General features: G+C 35.3%; 1 protein-coding gene across 1 annotated transcript in view; it reads right to left on the reverse strand.

Annotated features, from left to right (window-relative positions):
* SEC63 (SEC63 homolog, protein translocation regulator) overlaps positions 1 to 19793 on the reverse strand; it is an 81299-nt gene that overhangs the window by 22146 nt on the left and 39360 nt on the right. Inside the window, 9 exon segments of the mRNA XM_044001939.1 lie at positions 6244 to 6326; positions 10328 to 10475; positions 11138 to 11292; positions 13812 to 13904; positions 15411 to 15543; positions 15660 to 15754; positions 17521 to 17629; positions 18164 to 18214; positions 19647 to 19705. Of these exon segments, the coding sequence (XP_043857874.1) occupies positions 6244 to 6326; positions 10328 to 10475; positions 11138 to 11292; positions 13812 to 13904; positions 15411 to 15543; positions 15660 to 15754; positions 17521 to 17629; positions 18164 to 18214; positions 19647 to 19705 (926 nt within the window).

The raw sequence follows: 19793 nt of genomic DNA on the forward strand, positions 1-19793 counted from the left end.
GCCCCAGTATTATAGCATATTTCAGTACAAAAATCTATCTGAAAAGTCTTTTTGAATTTACTTTTTTAAAAAATCCCAATTCCATTCTACTCAACTACCAAACATTTTTCTTTCCCATTCACCTTCCCAGCACTTGGGGTGGGGGATGATGCTTAGCAGTGCATTTCCTAGGATCTTATATTTTTACTGCTAGCCAAATGTTTGGGTCAATTAATGCCCCAGAAATAGTAAATTAGCATGCTTGACTTTCTGCAGTTCCCCACAAGGTTAATTATTTCCCATCTTTTATCTTCACCAATTTGTTGGATGTAAAGTGACACCAAAGAGTTGTTTTGATTTTCATTTTTCTTATTAGTGACTGGGAACAATCTTTCATATAGCTCTTAATAGTTTGTAATTCCTCTTTTAAGAAGTGTTTATTCATATCCTTTAACCACTTATCCAGTAGAGAATGCTGTGTTAATTATATATCTTGGATGCTTAACCTTTATCAGCAATATGGGATGCAAAGACTTTTTTTCCTCCAATTAAAAGCTTTCCTTATTCTGGTTGCATTGATTTTGTTCAAATAAAAGCTTTTCAATTTTATGTAATTGAAATTAGTAATTTTATCTTTGCGATTAGCTCTATCCTTTGCTTGCCTTCCCCCTTCTTCAAGGAATCCAAAGTGCTTTTCATATCTAAATACTCTTTAGATGGGAGGTAGTAATTATGCCAGATTAATCTAGTAATTATCTCTTTAGATACAATGAGTATCCCTAATATATTAGCTTAAGACCTGAGGGCCAGCAATCTGAACATACAGGGATTTACTATAATATATGCTAAGGGCTCACTAAATGGTATAACCACATTGTACTAGTTAATCTAATGTATAGCAGTAAAATAAGTACTACTTATAATTGATCAAATCAATGGATCAGTCATCAGTATCAAAACATATTAAATGTCTACGATGTGCAAAGCTTTCTTTACAAATGGGAACAAAGGAATTAGGAATGTTCTTCTCACCAAAAAATGAATATAAAGCTCCTTTCCTTTATCTAATTGGTTTATTGTGATAGGTAAGTTAATAGTGTAATAATAGAGACAATTTTCCACAGCTGTACCTAGTTGAAGAGAGTACACACAGTATCACAACTTTGCTCAGACAGGAAATGTCAAGTACTAGGGGACAGATAGGCCATTTCCATGCTCAGAACTAAGGTTTGAGGAAACAAATTCAAGAAGCATTAAAGTAACCTCCATAATTATTTCCAATACTGGCTATTCTAATACTCTTCCCTCTTTCCTCCAACCCATACTTCTCTAGATTAGTTAAGAGCATTTTTTGACTAGCTCTCCCAATACATCCCCTTCCCCTGTATCACCACCCCCTCATCCCCAACAACCTAGAAAACATGCCAAACTAAAATCTGATCAGGAAAGCCAAGAAAAAGTCGCAGTCAGTTATTTTTCCAGCCCAGGGAAGCTTCAAAAGACAGAAAGAGAGGCCTACTGACACTAGGGTGGGGGCTGGCTCTGAACATGTAGAAGCAATGCCACAAGAGGTAGAAGCAGCAATCGGAGGATTTGGTGTCAACAGCTCTAACAGTGGGGAATGTCCAAAGACAGAAAAAAGACTGAACGCCTGTGCAAAAAGACATCCCAGGGGACCCCCATAATACCACTAAGCACAAAAATAAATGTCATCTGACACCTATATAGTCCATTACCCAATTCCAGGTCACAGTTTCAGAGCTGAGAAAAGTGTTTGCGATCACTAGAGAGCAAGGGACCTACCTGTACATGGAGCAAGAAACAAGTTCCAGAACTCTAGCAGTGTGGTTCTGAACCCAAGTGCAGAGGGGATATTCAGTTCTAACCTTTAGTCCCACGCATAAGTCTGCAGTGGAACAAATTAGGAAAGGAGAGCAAACCAAAGGGGAGCCAGCTGTTCTGAATCTGGAGAACCTTCCAGCCAGTCAACCAAGACGGAGTACAGCAGAAACTAAACAATACATATGCCAACAGGAATATACCAGACAGGAATTTGCAAAGCACACACCAAGAGAGTACTAAACAGTCCTTTTACTAGATCACACAACTTGGGAAACATCAAATGTTTAAAAAATCCTTTTTACTGAAAGCAGCAGAAAAACATTAAAAAATAAAGCTCAGGCTAGTGCTGGATATCCAACACAAACCCTCAGAGGTGAGCACAGCCCAATACAATATTTTGGGGGGAGTTTTTTGTGGGGCAATAAGGGTTAAGTGACTTGCCCAGGGTCACACAGCTAGTAAGTGTCAAGTGTCTGAGGCCGGAATTGAACTCAGGTCCTCCTGAATCCAGGGCCAGTGCTTTAACCACTGCGCCACCTAGCTGCCCAGCCTAATACAATATTAAGTTCAAAGCAGGCTGGGAAAATGAGTCAACAACATCAACAAAATAACTTGACCATAAAAATCTACTATGGTAACAAGAAAACTCAAGTTTAAAACACAGAAGACAAGGAATTGAAAACATCCACAAGCTAAGCCTCAAAGAAAAATACAGATTAGACACAAATCCAACAAGAATTCCTAGAAGAAACATTAAAAAGGGGCAAAGAAAATTTTTTATTTTAAAAATCAATTAGGAAATTGAAGGGATACCTATCAATTCGGAAATGGTTGAACAAGCTGGGGTATATGGTTGTAATGGAATATTACTGTGCTATAAAAAATGACAAGCTGGATGATTTCAGAAAAACCTAGACTTACACGAACTGAAACAAAGTGAAGTGAGTGGAACCAGAACACCGTACACAGTAACAGCAATACTGTACAATGAAGAATTGAGTATAACTAACTTAGCTATTCTCAGTAATACAATAATCCAAGACAATCCCAAAGGACTCATGATGAAAAATGCTATCCACCTCCAGAGAAAGAACTGATGTGTCTGAATACAGATTGAAGCATGCTATTTTTCACTTTCTTTCTTCTTTTTTTATTCATGTCTTCTTGTACAAAATGACTAAGAGAAATGTTTTACATGGCTACACATGTATAACATATCATATTGCTTACCATTTCAGAGAGAGAGTAGCAGAGGGAAAGAAGGATAGAATTTGGAACTCAAAACATTTTTTTAAAAAAAGTTAAATGGGGGCATGGGGCAGCTAGGTGGCACAGTGGATAAAGCACTGGCCTTGGATTCAGGAGGACCGGAGTTCAAATCCGGCCTCAGACACTTGTCATTTACTAGCTGTGTGACCTTGGGCAAGTCACTTAACCCTCACCCCCCCAAAAAAAAGTTAAATAAAAATAAAATATTATTTTTTCAAAATCAATTAGTAACTTCAAAAAGAGGAACCAAAAATATTGATAAAAATAACTCATTAAAAATCAGTTGTTAAAAGGATAAAACTTTACTGAAGAAAATAATTCCTTTAAAATTCCTGAAAAAGTGGACAAGAGGACACTTACTCCATGAGATATCAAGAAACAAAGTCAAAAGGCTTTTGAAAACTATTAAGAAAATTTAAAATATCTCATCAGAAAAACAGATGGAAAACAGATCAAAGTGAGATCACTTAAGAATTACTGGACTGGCACCCACTAGCTGCACACTAGGGTGCCTCCTTCTCATGAGAAGAAAATAAAGCCTTTGTTTAAAAAAAAAAAAGCATTACTGGACTATCTGAAAGCCATGACCAAAAAATGAGCCTAGACATCATATTTCTAGAAATTATAAAGAAAAACTTCCTAGATATCTTAGAACCAGAAGGCAAAGTAGAAACTGAAAGAATCCACCAGTCACTTCCTGAAAGAAATCTCAAAATGAAAACTCCTAGGAATATTGTAGCCAAATTCCAGGGCTCCCAAGGTCAAAAGAAAAAATACTGCAAGCAACCAGAAAGAACTAATTCAAATACCATGGAGCTACAGTCAGGATCACACAGGGTTTTGTAGCTTCTACACTAAAAGATCAGGGGGGCAGCTAGGTGGCACAGTGGATAAAGCACCGGCCCTGGATTCAGGAGTACCTGAGTTCAAATCCGGCCTCAGACACTTACTAGCTGTGTGACCCTGGGCAAGTCACTTAACCCTCATTGCCCTGCTAAAAAATAAAAATAAAAATAAAAATAAAAATAAAAATAAAAATAAATAAATAAAAAAGATCAGAGCTGGGAATATGATATTCCAGAAAGCAAAAGAAGCTAGGATTACAGCCAAGAATAAGCTACCTAGCAAAACTGAGTATAATCCTACAGGGGGGAAATGGAAATTATAAGGAACTAAACAAGGTTAAGTTATTTACATTCCCCTATGGGAAGATGATACATGTAACCTCTCATTACTACAGCTGTTGGAGGGAGTTTACTTAGCCAAAAGGGCATGGATGTGATCTCAAAAGGAGAGTGGAAGAGTGAGAAAGAAGGATGGGGGGGGTGGGGCAGAGAAGGGGGGAAACAATCTTACATAAATGGAGTGCACAAGGAAGAATTTATACAATCAAGGAAGGGCAGGGAGAAGGGAGGAAACACTTGACCTTCACTCTCATTGGAACTGCTTTAGGAGGAAAGAATATACAAATAGTTAACAGCAAAACTCCAGGGAAGAGGGGGAAGAAAAGTTCTATGCCCTCATCCACAGGTTAAGCTAGACCCTTAGGGTAACTAAGCTTTAAAAAACAGGTGTCAATAGGTAGAAACCACCAGAGGCTACCAGCAAGCCACATTACAGGCTTTAGGGCCACTCTTTATTTCCATATTATGGGGCTTGCTGTGATGGTAGGAAAAAAAAAAGAAGAAGGAGGTCATAGGAGTCAGCATGGCAATGCAGAACAGGAATAAATAATAAAGGCACATATTTAGGTACTGCTCTCCTGGAAAATACTATCACTTACTGTGTGCTGGTAACTCCACAAGTAGCTATGACTACCTCTGGAATTCTGTAGTAAGAAAGGAACATTTTTTTCACACTATTGTTTCAGGAGTACTAAGGCAAAGTATGACTAAATTCTAGATTGTTCAACAGCAAACTCTTATAACTAAACAGGCATTCTCTAATTTTATGTTGGATTGGACTAAAAGACAGGCAATTAAAGCTGCCTATCTGCCTTCTTGTATACAGCAACTTTCTTAATTGGATGAAGAAAATTAATATGATTTTCTAACTTGTGCTAATGGTAGTAACTGTTGATAAAAATGTAAGCAAGTATAACATTTTATAAATATTTAAGGATAGCCGGTATTCTCAATATAATGCTTATCCAGCACTTAGCACATTAACCAGCACATAGTAGTCACTTAAAGTTTATTGATTTGACTTGATCAAGGAAGTTACTTATTTTTGTCATTGCTTTTGAGACTAGATCTCCCCATCTCACCCAAACTGGAAATACAACAGCTACACACAGGCTTGATCCTACTGCTGATTGACAAGAGAACTTTGACTTGATCTATTTTTCAACCTGAGCTGGCTGACCCCTCTCAAATTATTTAGCAAATCACCAGAAATCAAAAAACTAAGTTACTCCCCGCAAAAATTTTGGTGCAAACATCTTTGAAAACTAAATGAAATCTGCAGAGCAACCAGCAAAATGGATACAATTAATATACCATTCCAAAGGAAAACTAACAGTTTTGACACCTGGAAAAATCTTCATTTAAAAGTCCACCTGGGGGCAGCAGTTAAGTGTCCCAGTGGATAGAGCACCAGCCCTAGATTCAGAAGGACCTGAGTTCAAATCCAGTCTCAGACACTTGACACTTACTAGCTGTGTGACCCTGGGCAAGTCACCTAATCCCAATTGCCTCACCAAAAAAATAAACAAACAAATAAAGTAAGTAAATAAATAGAAATAAAAGTCCATCTAGTTAAAGTCAATTACAACCCCTAAAGACTAAATCTAATACCTTGGTGAAGGTAAAACTTGGGGGTTTTTTAAAGGTATACACTAGTGGAGCACAAATGGGGGCATATCCTCCCAAGCTGGAAAGGTTTGAGTAAGGGCCAAGGTACAGCTCTAAGTCTGCCATTAGGTTGGTCATCAAGTGATATATGGCCACAGAAACTCATGAAATTCTCTATTAAGGTTGGGGCTAAAAGGGGAAGAAAGGGCAAAGTGCTACAATTTGCATCAGTGAAAAAAGGATCCATGCCAATGAAATCAGAGATTTTAAGGTAAAAGCACCACTAACATAAATCTAACCAAAAAAGTATACATTCCAAAATTTTTGACTCCTTAAGCAAAGCAAACAAAAAATTACTCACTGCCATTGTCTGCCTTGTCAATTTGACCAATACTGTGACAAGGGATCCTACTGTGATATTATTGCTATCTTCATCATCCAACACTGTAAGAAAAAAGGAATAAAGTGTTAAAAATGAAAATCATAAGGTTCTTGGTCCTAAGTCAACCTATGCAATAAAATTTCACCAAAACAACTTAGAGCAAAAGTCCTATAAATTTAATATTTTGGTGCTCACCAAATAAACTGCATTTTAAACATTAATTAACATGAAATTATAACTTTATAATAGTTTGAACATAATACAAATTTTTTTAATTAACCTGACATTATTGTATTCTCTTAGGAATTAAATTGATCGAGTAGAATCATGGCAAACCTACTTTGTCTTCTGTGACACTGTAGTGCCCTGGTTCTATAACCTCTTCTATTTCTTCTCCTCCAAATATGTGGGCACAATTATGAAATTAATTTTAACCTAAGTTTAACACCTTATATTTTTTCACTATTAAATTTTATCTTCTTAGATGTGTCTTAATGTTCCTGCTTAGGCTAATTTTTTGACCCCTGACTCTTATTCAGTGTAATACATATTCCTATAAGATTTGTATCATCAGCAAACTTGATAAACTTGCCATTAATGCTAACTTCTAAGTCACTGTTAAAAAAAAAAGTTTTAAAAAGACATAGTCAACAGGAATACCACTACTAGATCTGTATCCCAGAGATAAAAAAGGAAAGGAAAAGGACTTATATGTATAAAAATATTTAAAATAGCTCTTTTTGTAGTGATGAAGAATTGGAAATTATGGGGATACCCATCAATTGGGGAATGACTAAATAAGTTGTGGTATGTGATTGTGATGGAATAATAGTGTATTAAGAAATGACAAGCAGGATATTGGGGGGGGGGGGGAACGACCTGGAAAGGCTTATATGAACTTCTATAAAGTACAATAGACATCTGTGAATGACTTAGCTATTCTTAGCCATATAATGATCCAAGACAATTTGGAATGCCTTATGATTAAAAATGTTATTCACCTTCAGAGAAAAAACTGATGGCAGTCTGAATATAGATCAAAGAAAGCATTTTTTAACTTAAAAAAAAATGTGGGCATAAGCAATGGTTCAAGTCCTCAGCTCTATTCACTCTTTACACTCCCTCTTTCAACAATTTCATCTATAAATCATCTTAAATTATCACCTATAATACTACAATGCTAACCTTGACTTCTCTTCCAAACTTCAGTCATTAATGATTATCTAACCCAGGGGTCAGCAAACTACAGAACTACTAATGATTTTTACATTTTTAAATAAAGTTTTATTGTACTTAAAAGTGTAAAAACCAGTCTTAGCTCACAAGACATATAAAAACAGGTTTTGGGGGACCCCTAGTCTACATGGATATTCGGCCTTTATTTAAAACTCAAATACCTCTTAGTTTCTCTATTTTTCTTGTTTCAATAGCCTTCACTTGAAAGTTGAAAATTGTTCTTGATTTCACCTCTTCCTTTCCCAGTATCTCCAATGAGTTATTATATCATGCTATGATTGGTTCACTGCCTCTGTCTCTTTAGCCTTTCACCCCTTGAATATATCCTATACTCTTTTGCTAGATTAATGTCCCTAAAACACTATGTCACATACTTTAGTCCCTCTTTTTCAAAAAATTTCAGTGGCTCTCCACTGCTTACAAAATAAAACACTGACATCAAAGGTTTTCCACATTCTAACCCCTACATCCCTCACCAATATTCTCTTTCACATTCAACTATATGAATCTTTTAAGTTGAATTCATTCCATTAATTACTACCCTTAGGGTTCCATCATTCAACTAACTATAGATCCACCTAACTATTATCAACACCCCTCTAACATTTAATATTTATTAAGCAATCTCAATGAGAGCATATACCCCAAGTCAAATTATTTAGTCCTCTGTCCCCCTGCTCTAGATGCATATATGTACAGATTAAAAGATCACAGAAACCTTCATAAAGATGAGAGCACTTGGAGCAATTAGGTGGCACAGTGGATAGAGCACTAGACCTGGATTCAGGAGGACCCGAGTTCAAATCCAACCTCAGACACTTGACACTTACTAGCTGTGTGACCCTGGGCAAGTCACGTAACCCCAGTTGCCTCACCAAAAAAAAAAAAAAAAAAAGATGAAAGCACTTGAGCTTGCATTGAAGGTTCAGCAGGAATTCAAATGGAGGTGAAGAGGAGGATAAAAAAGTCTAGAGGTAGGGAATGGCATGAGGCAAGAAAGCACAAAATATATTTGTGGAAAAATAAGTAGTCCAATCTGGTTGGAGTTTAGAGTACATGATAGTAAGATGGGGCGGCTAGGTGGCACAGTGGATAGAGCAGCAGCCCTGGATTCAGGAGTACCTGAGTTCAAATCCGACCTCAGACACTTTACACACTTACTAGCTGTGTGACCCTGGGCAAGTCGCTTAACCCCAACTGCCTCACCAAAAAAAAAAAAAAAAAAAGATAGTAAGGTAACTTGAGGTACCAAAGATAAAAAAAAAAAGGCTGCCTCCTCCAGCTCTACAATGTTACCTTCTATACATTACACTTAATATTGACAATGGTAGTCCATAAAGGATATTGAGGAAAATAATCTTACTTCTTCCTCAAAACTGAGCCTAAGAAACAAAGATGAGAGTAAATACAAAAATAAAGAACAATGTAGAATGCTTATGTCTTAATTCACCAAATGAAAACTATCTTTCTTTAAAAGATATATAATTTGGGGGCAGTTAGGTGGTGCAGTGGATAAAGCACCAGTCCTGGATTCAGGAAGACCTGAGTTCAAATCTGGTCTCAGACACTTGACACTTACTAGCTTAAGTGACCCTGGGCAAGTCACTCAACCCTCATGCCCCGCCCCCGCCCCCAAAACCCACAATAAAAGATATATAATTTGGAGCAACAAAAGTAGGATTTCCAGACTTTGAGAAAGAACCGTCTATTACTACATACATCTATATCATTCTTTGGCAAGTTAAGAAAAGGATCTTAGTGCTATGTTATCCATTTCCACCCTGACATGAGAGCCACATGGAGGTAGAGGTGAATATTCCAGCTGAAACATAACAGAAAGATGAGCAAAGGTCCAAGTTGGATCACTGGGTTGACAACAGAGGCCATAGGATAGAGGTGGCATCTGGTGGCATCTGCCTGAAGCCTTCAGAGAGATGTTACCCTAAAGAAGACTTTACCAAGTTCCTACCACCATTTGAGTCCTCCTTGACAGATGACATTACAGGTTGACCTGCTCCAAATCAATTCATACAAATCAATTCACTTAGTTATATATTGGACCTTCCTGACATTCTGGACTGATTGTTTTCTTTATGCATGTGTAGCAATTGTATAAGAGATCATTTCTGCTTTTTTGGGTGAAAAAGTTTTAGTTTGGGGTTTTTTGCAAACTGTTCCCATAAAACAGAATGTTCTGACAAACCTAAGTCTTATCCATATTATCATATTAAAATAGCACTATAGAGTCAGTCAAAAAAAATGTATGAAGTGTTTATGTACCAGGCACTGTGCTAAGCACTGGGGATACAAAAGCAGAGTCCCTGCTATCAAGGAGCTCATGTTCTAATGGGGAAAATAATATTCAAACCACTATGTATCAACAAGCTACATGAAGGATAAATTAGAAATACCCAATAGAAAGAAGTCATTAGAATGAAGGGAGATCAGGAAAGACTTCCTATAAAATGGATGATTTTAGCTTGGACTTGAAGGATATCAGGAGGCAGGTCTAAGGAGACAGAGCATTCCTAGCATGAGGGGGTAGCTAGTGAAAATGCCCAGTGAGGAGGGGGAATGTTGTGAGGAACAGCAAGGATGGTAGTGTCACTGAACTGCTGTAGGAGGAGAGAGGTGCAACACAGAGTTTAAAAATATGTGCATTATTTATTTTTTTAAATAAATTAAATTTTCCTGGTGAGTCTGACATGTGGGTTACAAGTAATGTTAGAATGGGGAAAGTTGTATTTTTTTATATCATAAGCAACCAACTAAGCAGTAACATTTCAAAAGGGGCAATAGTTTTCAGTGACAAAACACTGTCGCTTACCCTGTGATTTTATGTCCATTGTCACAAATGGAAAACTACCAAGGACAGCCATAACTTCTTCATATTTCTCATCTTCTAGGAAGTGCAGTAAGTTGCGGCGATCAGATTCTTTTAAACTCACCAAATCCTGGATAGTTTTGATTTTAAACTTTAAAAAAAAGTAAAGAAAAATAAGGTAAATAAGCCTATTAAGCATTAATGGGGAGGGAAATGAGCATTTTACTTAAATCTTCAATGACTTGAAAAAACATTAAGCTTATTTTATGCTTTTCAAAGTATTTTTTATTTAGAACTTTAAAAGATCAAATTCAACATTTTATTTGACCTTTTTCTCAAACACAGCTAAGTTGTTTGAAAGCATACACTGAAACATTGGAAAGAAAAAATTAACCAAATATTAAAATGCAACAACCAGTTTGATTATTACATATTGCCATATAATAACCTGACAACAAAAAGCATTTTCTAGAGACTGTTTCATTTTTTTAAAAAAAGTTACTATACAATTATATTGGTACTATCTATCACCACTACAAAAACACAGTGGTCTCTATCTAGTTCATATTAGAAACAAGAGCTATTCTTTTGTTTATTTTTTTTTTGGTGGGGCAATGAGGGTTAAGTGATTTGCCCAGGGTCACACAGCTAGTAAGTGTCAAACGCCTGAGGCCGGATTTGAACTCAGGTCCTCCTGAATCCAGGGCCAGTGCTTTATCCACTGTGCCACCTAGCTGCCCCCAAGAGCTATTCTCTTAAGAGTATTCAATGAAACCAAGATTAACACAAACATGCACCTACTCAACTATATACCTTTTTATGATTAGAAACCCGTCTAAGATTGTCCTCTTCAATATGAGGGAGCTGAAGAAGGGGAGATTTAAACTGCTGAAGGCCTTGAACAGACATCTGTGAAAGCTTCATGCAATTCTCCAGAGATCCCAAAGTTGGAGCACGAAACTCCCTTTCTTAGAGAGAATTAAAAAAAACAAGGTTGCACTTTTTACATGCTTTACAATACACTAATATAACCAACACAAAGTAAAATAGAAGAATTCATTTAGACATTTGTACACTGAAAGGAATAACATTATTTTCAATTCTGTAAACCTCAAACACGAAAAAGTATACCTTCTAAGAAATAAACAGGGAAGGGTACTGTAAAAAAATTAATTGTTTTTAAAGGTTCAAAGAACACCCTGCCATAACCACTAGTAGTTTGATAGCCACTTCTGTTGACAGCCATAATCTAACATACCCCTTGTCAGTAGCAAGAGCAAGTTTGACCGCATGGTAAAAATTTAGGTATCTTTGTTATTCTTTCCTATGTTTTGCAAACGACTCTATAATGTAGATAGAAGAATATAAATTCATCTAATGAGCAGCTAAAGGTAAATTTTATCTTAAACTTGGGTATGCCTTTCTTCTCTTCTTAGAATTTCATCATCTCAACATATTCAAATCTTATAAAGCTGAATAATGTTAAATAATGAAATCAATCAATGCCTTTGAAAGAAAACTATTCCATTAAGTAGATAAGCCAAACATATAGTCAATTTCACTAAGAAGATGAATGTTTTTAAAAATTAATCATGGTCTCACAATTTTAGTTTCTGGAATCCTTTCTTCCCACTATTATATCCTCACATCCTCTTCAGAGAATGTGAGACTTTATTAGTACCAGTGCTCTCCATAACCAGTAAGTACCAGAGTTAAAAAAGCAACAAAGAATGATTCTAACTTCATTTTTACAATAGAGAATTACCCAACACGAAAAGATTCAAAGGGAAAGAAAAGAGATAGGGTAAAAGAATTAAAACTGTTGCAAATAAAACCTAGCATTAACAAAGAAATAAAACCCTAGGAAATGAAATGCTTTCTTTGGGAAATGTTCATTTACCACTTCTATGTATATGATACCCAGATGGATATCTAGCCCTAATCTCTAGAGCTCCAGTCCCACCTGCATCCCTGTCTTTTAGACATCTAGAACCAGCTATCCTATAAGTATCGATAATCCCTTCCTCCAATCCTTCCTATGCTGCTCCCAGTCCAGCTTTCCTAGTACTTTTGAGGGCATCATTCTTAGTTACTCACATTCCCAACTTCAGTGTCATTTCAGACTCCTTGTTCTCATGCTCCGCATACAGTCAATATGCTGTCAAATATTATTACTTGTACCTCCCACATTTCTTATATACAATTCATTTCTTTCTACTCACATAACCACCAGCCAGTGCAGGCCCAAAAGCCTTCTAACTCATCTCCCTGTCTCAACTCACCCAATCCTTTTTCTAACTGGCTGCAAAGTGATTTTCCCAAAACAGTTCTGACCATGTCACCCTCCTAACTCAGTAACTATAGAAGCTCCTTATTACTTCTAGTGGCAAATATAGTCTTCTATTTGGCATGTAAAGTTCTTCAAAACATGGCCCTTTCCTACTTTTCTAGTCTTCTTAAACTCTGTTTCTCTCCAGTTGCACTGGATTGTTGATGTTCCTTACACATGACACTCCATGCCTTCCCACTGGTTGTCCCCATTCCTGTAATGCTGTCCTTCCTTACCCCTCTAATCAGCTCAAATCCCACTTTCTTTAGGTCTTTCACAGTATACATGCTGTACATACAGTTATTTACCTTTTGTATGTACATATTTACATGCTTCTCCCATTGTAATATGAGTTCCTTGAGGGCAACAGTGGGGGTTTTGACTTTCTTTGAACCACCAGTGCTGAATGTAGTACCTGGCATAGAATAACCTTTTAATAAGTACTAGTTGGCTAACAGCCTGAAAATAACATGAATGTCTACTAACTCTGAAGTGGCTAAACAAACCATAGTATATGACTATCATGAATGTATTATTGTGCCATAAGAAACAAATATAAGGAATTCCAAGAAATGTGAGGAAAACAGACAGATATTACTATAACATAAACTAAAATTTCACTGAAAGGCAGCAAAATGCTTATTAATTTATGATGACCAATTTGGATTATTGTTGTTATTGTTATAATTATTACTATTATTTAGACGTTATTATGGAATATCTCCCTCCTCTCATCAGAAAAGTGAGGAACTATGGATAAGAAATGTAGTGTATCCTGTCAAACATGCTTCCTTTTCCTATTCGTTTTGCTTTGTTACAAGAGGAAGAAGTGTTAAAGGAAAATGTATTTTGTTTTTATACTGTAGTCATCAATAAAACTTTTAAAATAATAACAAATATTGAGATTTTATCAGCTTATATTTATCAGCTGAGATAAAGGACAAAACAGTATAAAGACCTGAAAAAAATTATAGCTAAGAGAATTCAGTCTGGAAATGATACAACATAACCTTATACTTATATGTCCTATTTTTCATTTTTTAAAAACTATTTGGTATTATATGTGAGGTAACTAATTCTTATCCTTCTGTCATAAGTATGTCTATACGTAAAACAAAAACAAAAAAGTAAAAAGAAAAAAGAAATAAAATTCCTCACCTTCACGGCTCCGAGCCATTATTATTAGTTGGCAGATTACATTAACCATTTCTTGTAGTAAGGCAGGGCACTTTTTCAGGATAAATTGCTGATCTACAAAATAATCAAAGATCTCAAGGAAATTTTTCTAGTTTTTATGACTAGATCATCTTTATCAATTGCAATAACAAGAACTATACAAACTCACTTACACATGCAAGAAAAACTTAGAAATTTGCTTTGATTACAATTTTATAAGACTGACTACCTTAAAAAGTCATCCTAAACCTCATCATTATGAAGAGTCAGGCAATCCTATGATCCCTCAAACCCAAAATTAAAAAGAACTTTTAACATAAATCTAAAACTTAGAAATTTATTTCTCTGCTTTTTTTCTCCAACAGATTTAATCCTGCTTTAATTCAGAAGTCGGAGTAATTACCACCATTTGGTGAAATTTCCATGTTAACTACAATTACTAACAGGCAAAAAAACTAAGAATAAATCCACCCTTACTGTACCAAATACAGAAAATATGATTCCTGAATCCATCATATTTTTAAACTACACAAAAATGATTTTAAAAGAAAGATGGACACAAGTCAACATTGAAAATTGATGAGAAGACATATAAAGATCTCAATAAAGATCTCAGCAGCCAAGGTAAAATGGAGCTTATTCCTGACTTAAATCAGTAATAGGAATAGCCATGACAATTCATCAATTAATCAGTATTTAACTGCCTAGTTTTCAGAAACACCTGTTAAGACTTCTTTTGTAAATAAAAGTTTTGTAAATACTTTATTTTTTGTAAAATTTCAGTTTAAAAAGATATTGAAAAGAAATAACTTTCCCCAAATCTCTGATGCTTCAAAAGACTCTCCAGTCCATGGTTTTCTTTTAAAGTGTTTTGGACCTATGATGGGTTTGATGGAAACTACACAATGCAGCTTCAGTACTGGTTCTAGGTCTAAAACTATAAAAAGCAGCTATAGGGGCAGCTAGGTGGTACAGTGGATAGAGCACCCGCCTTGGAGTCAGGAGGACCTGAGTTCAAATGTGGCCTCAGACACTTAACACTTACTAGCTGTGTGACCCTGGGCAAGTCACTTAACCCCAATTGCCTCACCAAAAAAAAAAAGTAGCTATAAAACCATCAAAGATCAGGGAAATGTTTCTAATTTTTATGACTAGATCATAATAATATCCCTGGAAGCATCCATATGATCCTCTATCCTACCTCAACCACTAACCTCCCATATTCAAGCTATAAGATTGTTTTTGTAGAAAAGAGGGCCATTATCTTGAGGCTCTGAAGGGGAAGGAGAGCTTTTTCATGTTCTTTTAAGAAAAGGCTATGCATAACTCAAAAGTAACCTTCCCAAAATTAGAATTTTCACCTTGAAACAAAACACTAAATTTTAAGACCTCAAAATATATGACATATTAGGCTATTTGTAAAATAATTAAATAGCATATAGATTCCTTCTTTAAAGAGTCCTTGAGCAATTATTTGATTGAGCAGAAATGAATAGTTATATAAACACTATAGCATGAGGCCTAATTAAATCTGATGCTTTGGTTCCATTAAAGCATTTTAGATGTTGGAATCATAATTACCTTCTTCAAGTGTTTCAGGAATTTTCATCCTAGCAAGATGAGATAGTAAAAGAACTCTGGCCTTCAAGCTGTACGGGCAGGTAAGAGGAGGCTCGTTCTTCTTTAAATTAATACTGCCAATTTCTCTGATTAGCTAGATAAATGAGAAAAATACTTAATATATATACACATGCACACACACACGTACATGTAGTAGCAGTGGATTTAGTATCCAAACATAAAGCAAAGCACTTTTGGAAATGACCTAACCTGGGGTATTTGAATATTATCAGCTGGTCTGCTTGTGGCATCTTTATTATACTGAGGATCAAATTCAGAAGCTCCAGCTAAAACCATTATGAGACCTGCCAAAACAATAAAAATTTAAAAAAGAAATCAATCTGCATATCTACTAAATTCCCCTAGACAACTTCATTAACACTAAAGTAGCAAATACCACTTTGTACCATATATCATGATATAGTTACTGAAACCTCAACAATGGCAGAAACAAATTTTCACTTTTTACTATGTATTCCTAGTCTATTATTTTGAGGAAGAAATATGCTTCACTCTTAAAATTAATATACAACTCAGCAGAAACATACACCACAAACTTCAAATTCTAAAAGTAAGAGGATCTGTTAAAAATAAACAAATTCCCCTTTGACCCAGTAATACCACTACTAGGTCTGTATTCCCAAAGAGATCACAGAAAAGGAAAAAGGACCCACATGTACAAAAATATTTATAGCAGCTCTCTTTGTGGTGGCAAAGAATTAGAAATCGAGGGAATTCCCATTAATTGGGGAATGGCTGAACAAGTTGTGGTAAATGAATGTATGGAATACTATTGTGCTGTAAGAAATGATGAGCAGGCAGATTTCAGAAAAACCTGGAAAGACTTAAGTGGACTGATGCTGAGTAAAGTGAGCAGAACCAGGAGAACATTGTACACAGTAACAGCAACACTGTGTGATGATCAGCTGTGATAGACTCAGCTTTTCTCAGCAATAAAATGATCTGAGATAATTCCAAAGGACTCATGATGGAAAATGGTCTCCACATCCAGAAAAAGAACTGTGGGGTCTGAATGCAGATTGAACCATACTATTTCTACTTTTTGGCTGTTTTTTTTTCCTTTTTTGAGGTTTTTCTCTTGTGTTCTGATTCTTCTTTCACAATATGACTAAGGCAGAAATATGTTTAATGTGATTGTACATATATAACCTATATCAGACTGCTTTCTGTCTTGGGGAGGGGGGAGGGAAGGGAGGTAGGGAGAAAAATTTGGAAAAATCTTATGAAAACAAATTCTGAAAACTATCTTTACATGTAATGAAAATAATATTTTTATAACAAAAAAAATCCTATTCAAAAAAGTTGTGCCCAAGTGTCCATAAACTAAAAATAGGATGCAAACATCTCTTTACTCACTGCCCAAAAAAAAAAAAAAAGGTTCCCAGAGGCAAAAGCCAAATAGATCCAAAATTTTAACTCATATCAACTAAGGTAACATGGCACCATGGGTTCACTGGACGTTCTCAATGAAGAGGAAAGCCCCTTTTAGCAGCTCTTTAGCACCACTGATTTTGAAGTTACTAAAACACATGATAATGAAATGTTTAATACAATAATAAAATGTCAATGCCCTGGAAATGTCAAGCTCCTGGAAACAAACAAAACAAAACAAAAATGATACTGTCAAAAACCCCTTAAATCCTATTATAAGACTGTAATTACCTTCAAAAAAAGTAAAAAAAAACTTATGGTTAACACAAGCCAAGATAGTATATAAGAAGAGAGAAATCTAATCATTCATTCCTCAAGAATTTGAGATCCATTTGTATCTGTTACATGTACCTGATATCCTGGGAAATTATAAGCCTATCCAATGTTCAAAGAAAATGATGTGAGAATCAAGAACATAACTATAGATAAATCCAAAACAAATCCAAAAATCTGTTTAGCATTTTTAATTTTTCAAAGATATATATTAATGAAATACAACATACATATGAAATGTTGTGAATTTGAAATATTTTTGTGGTTGTGCTAAAGAATTAATACAGAGAAGGATATAACCTAAAGTGCAAAACTAATGACAGAGCATAACATTTCCTTTACTCACGTTTCATATCCATGTTTCGGGTTTTATATACAAAATACGTATAGATTTGAGTTGTACGTATTAAGATCTGGTCTCCACTATAGCGTATTGATCTATACCACCAAGAGCCCTAAGACATAAATAAAATAATATGAAAGACCAAAACTGACAGCAACAATTCTTTTCTGGAATAAAAACTACAAAATGAAAAGTGTGTTTAAGAAAAGTTAATTTTATGATTTTCTAAGAACCAACATCCTCCCCTTCCCCCAATGTCTCTAAGCCAACAGATAATTGAAATTTGGTGTAAACACCAGATCAATAACAATTAGTTGATGTACACATTAGAATGAGTTAAACCCAAATCTCTTCCGTATTTATCAATGAATTAATACATCAATGTTTATGTTTCAGCTAGAATTTGTATTAAGACAAGAGCCTAAGATGAGTACCTAAATAAAATTCTGGACCAAGAGTTTAAACAATAATGTGTTCAAGATGTTAACTTTGATATTAATCAAGTGAAAACTAACTTTAGATAAAAATATACAAAATAAGGTTTCTAACTTTTAGGCTCAAATATTTAATAACATTATAAATGAAACTTACAAATATTCCTGGTTTTTAGCAATAAACATAATAAATTTCCATTTAAAATTCTTACCACTACAACTGGAAGGATAACCATAAATGCCAAACCATACACAAGCAAAACCTAGGGTAGGAAAACGGGGGAAAAAGAGTTACCTATATCATGAAGAAATCAGTCATAAATGATATTCTATAGACAAGGTTAGGAAAAAAGAGACATACAGTAAGAAATATTGTCAAGATCTACCATCAACTGTTAATCTGTTTAGTACAGAAGAAACCCCTATATATGCTACTGAAATGTTCCTTTCAATACCAGATATGCTTCATAGTATCCTGATTGTTGTTATTTGACTCCTACCCAAAAGGTCCTGGATTCCTGGCCTTGACCTCTCAAGTGCCTTGTCTTGTCTGGCTAGATTCCTAACCTACTGTCACTGTGCGATCCCTAAACCTTTGTCTTGCATCATTCTAGATTCCTAACCTACTGCTTCCCCTTATTTCTAGTAACTGTATATAGATTCTACCTGGCAAGCCCTGTCACAACTCATAGCAAAGCATGACAAACATTCCTACAATAAATTAATAAGATTGCAGTGGCCAATCACAATGATTCTTACAGATGTCACTCTGCCATAAAACAAGATAGTATTCAATTAATAATTACAAATATTTTCAAATGAAAATATTTTTAAACCATTTTATATGAATCAAAGCAGGCTAGTAAATAAAAATGTCATACATATGATTAAGATTTAGGACCTCATGGATCATCTAGTACAAGTACCTTATTTTACAGATGAAAAAAAAAATTAACTTTGAAAAGGTTAAATGATTTGCAGAGGGTTTTACAAAGAGGTAGTTAATTAGTACAGATGGGATTCAAAACCATGTCCTCTTATTCCAAAACCACTGCTAGCCATTTAACCATGCTGCTTTTCATTTCCTGTATCTGATCAAGAAATAAAGAGATTCCCAAAGGGTTTTTCTGGAGTTGCAATGACATTGCTACTAATTCTAACACCTTATTTCCTCCTAAAAGTGCCAATGGAACATATTTCGAATTTGGGTAATTTAAATCCCACAAGATAGGGATTTTATAAGCACTTTTAGAATTTTTGCTGCCATAGTGCACTCTCCCTCCTCAGCAGCAATAAAACTGGACCAATTCCCTCACTCATCTTAATAGTTACACAAAACATAACAAGAACTGGTTGTTGTTTTCAATCTTTTTTTCAGTTGTATCTGATTCTTTTGGACTCCATTTGGGGTTTTCTTGGCAAAAATACTGAATGGTTTGTCATTTCCTTCTCCAGCTCATTTTATAGATAAGGAAACTGAGACAAACAGGGTTAAGTGATTTGCCCAGGATCACACAGCTAGTGTCTGATGTCAGATTTAAACTCAGGGATAGGAGTCTTCCTGACTCTAGGCCCAGCACTTTATCTACTACTCCATCTAGTTGTCCCAACAACAGGGCAATACACTAAACTTGTGTCTGGCAGTCTCATACCATACACAACTATCATATTTCTGAAGCTCTTGAAAAAACTTACCAAAATTGAGTTTTTCTGATCCACAATCCAAGCTGGCAAAGCAATTCCAAAACTTGTAGCTAAAAGGATAAAAACATCCAAGTTTCTAAAATAAATTTTAACTTCTTATACAAGGCTTTATTTGTGAGACAAAGAAAGTAAAACTAC

This window comes from Dromiciops gliroides, chromosome 4, assembly GCF_019393635.1.
Source record: "Dromiciops gliroides isolate mDroGli1 chromosome 4, mDroGli1.pri, whole genome shotgun sequence".
NCBI classification, from domain to species: Eukaryota; Metazoa; Chordata; class Mammalia; order Microbiotheria; family Microbiotheriidae; genus Dromiciops; species Dromiciops gliroides.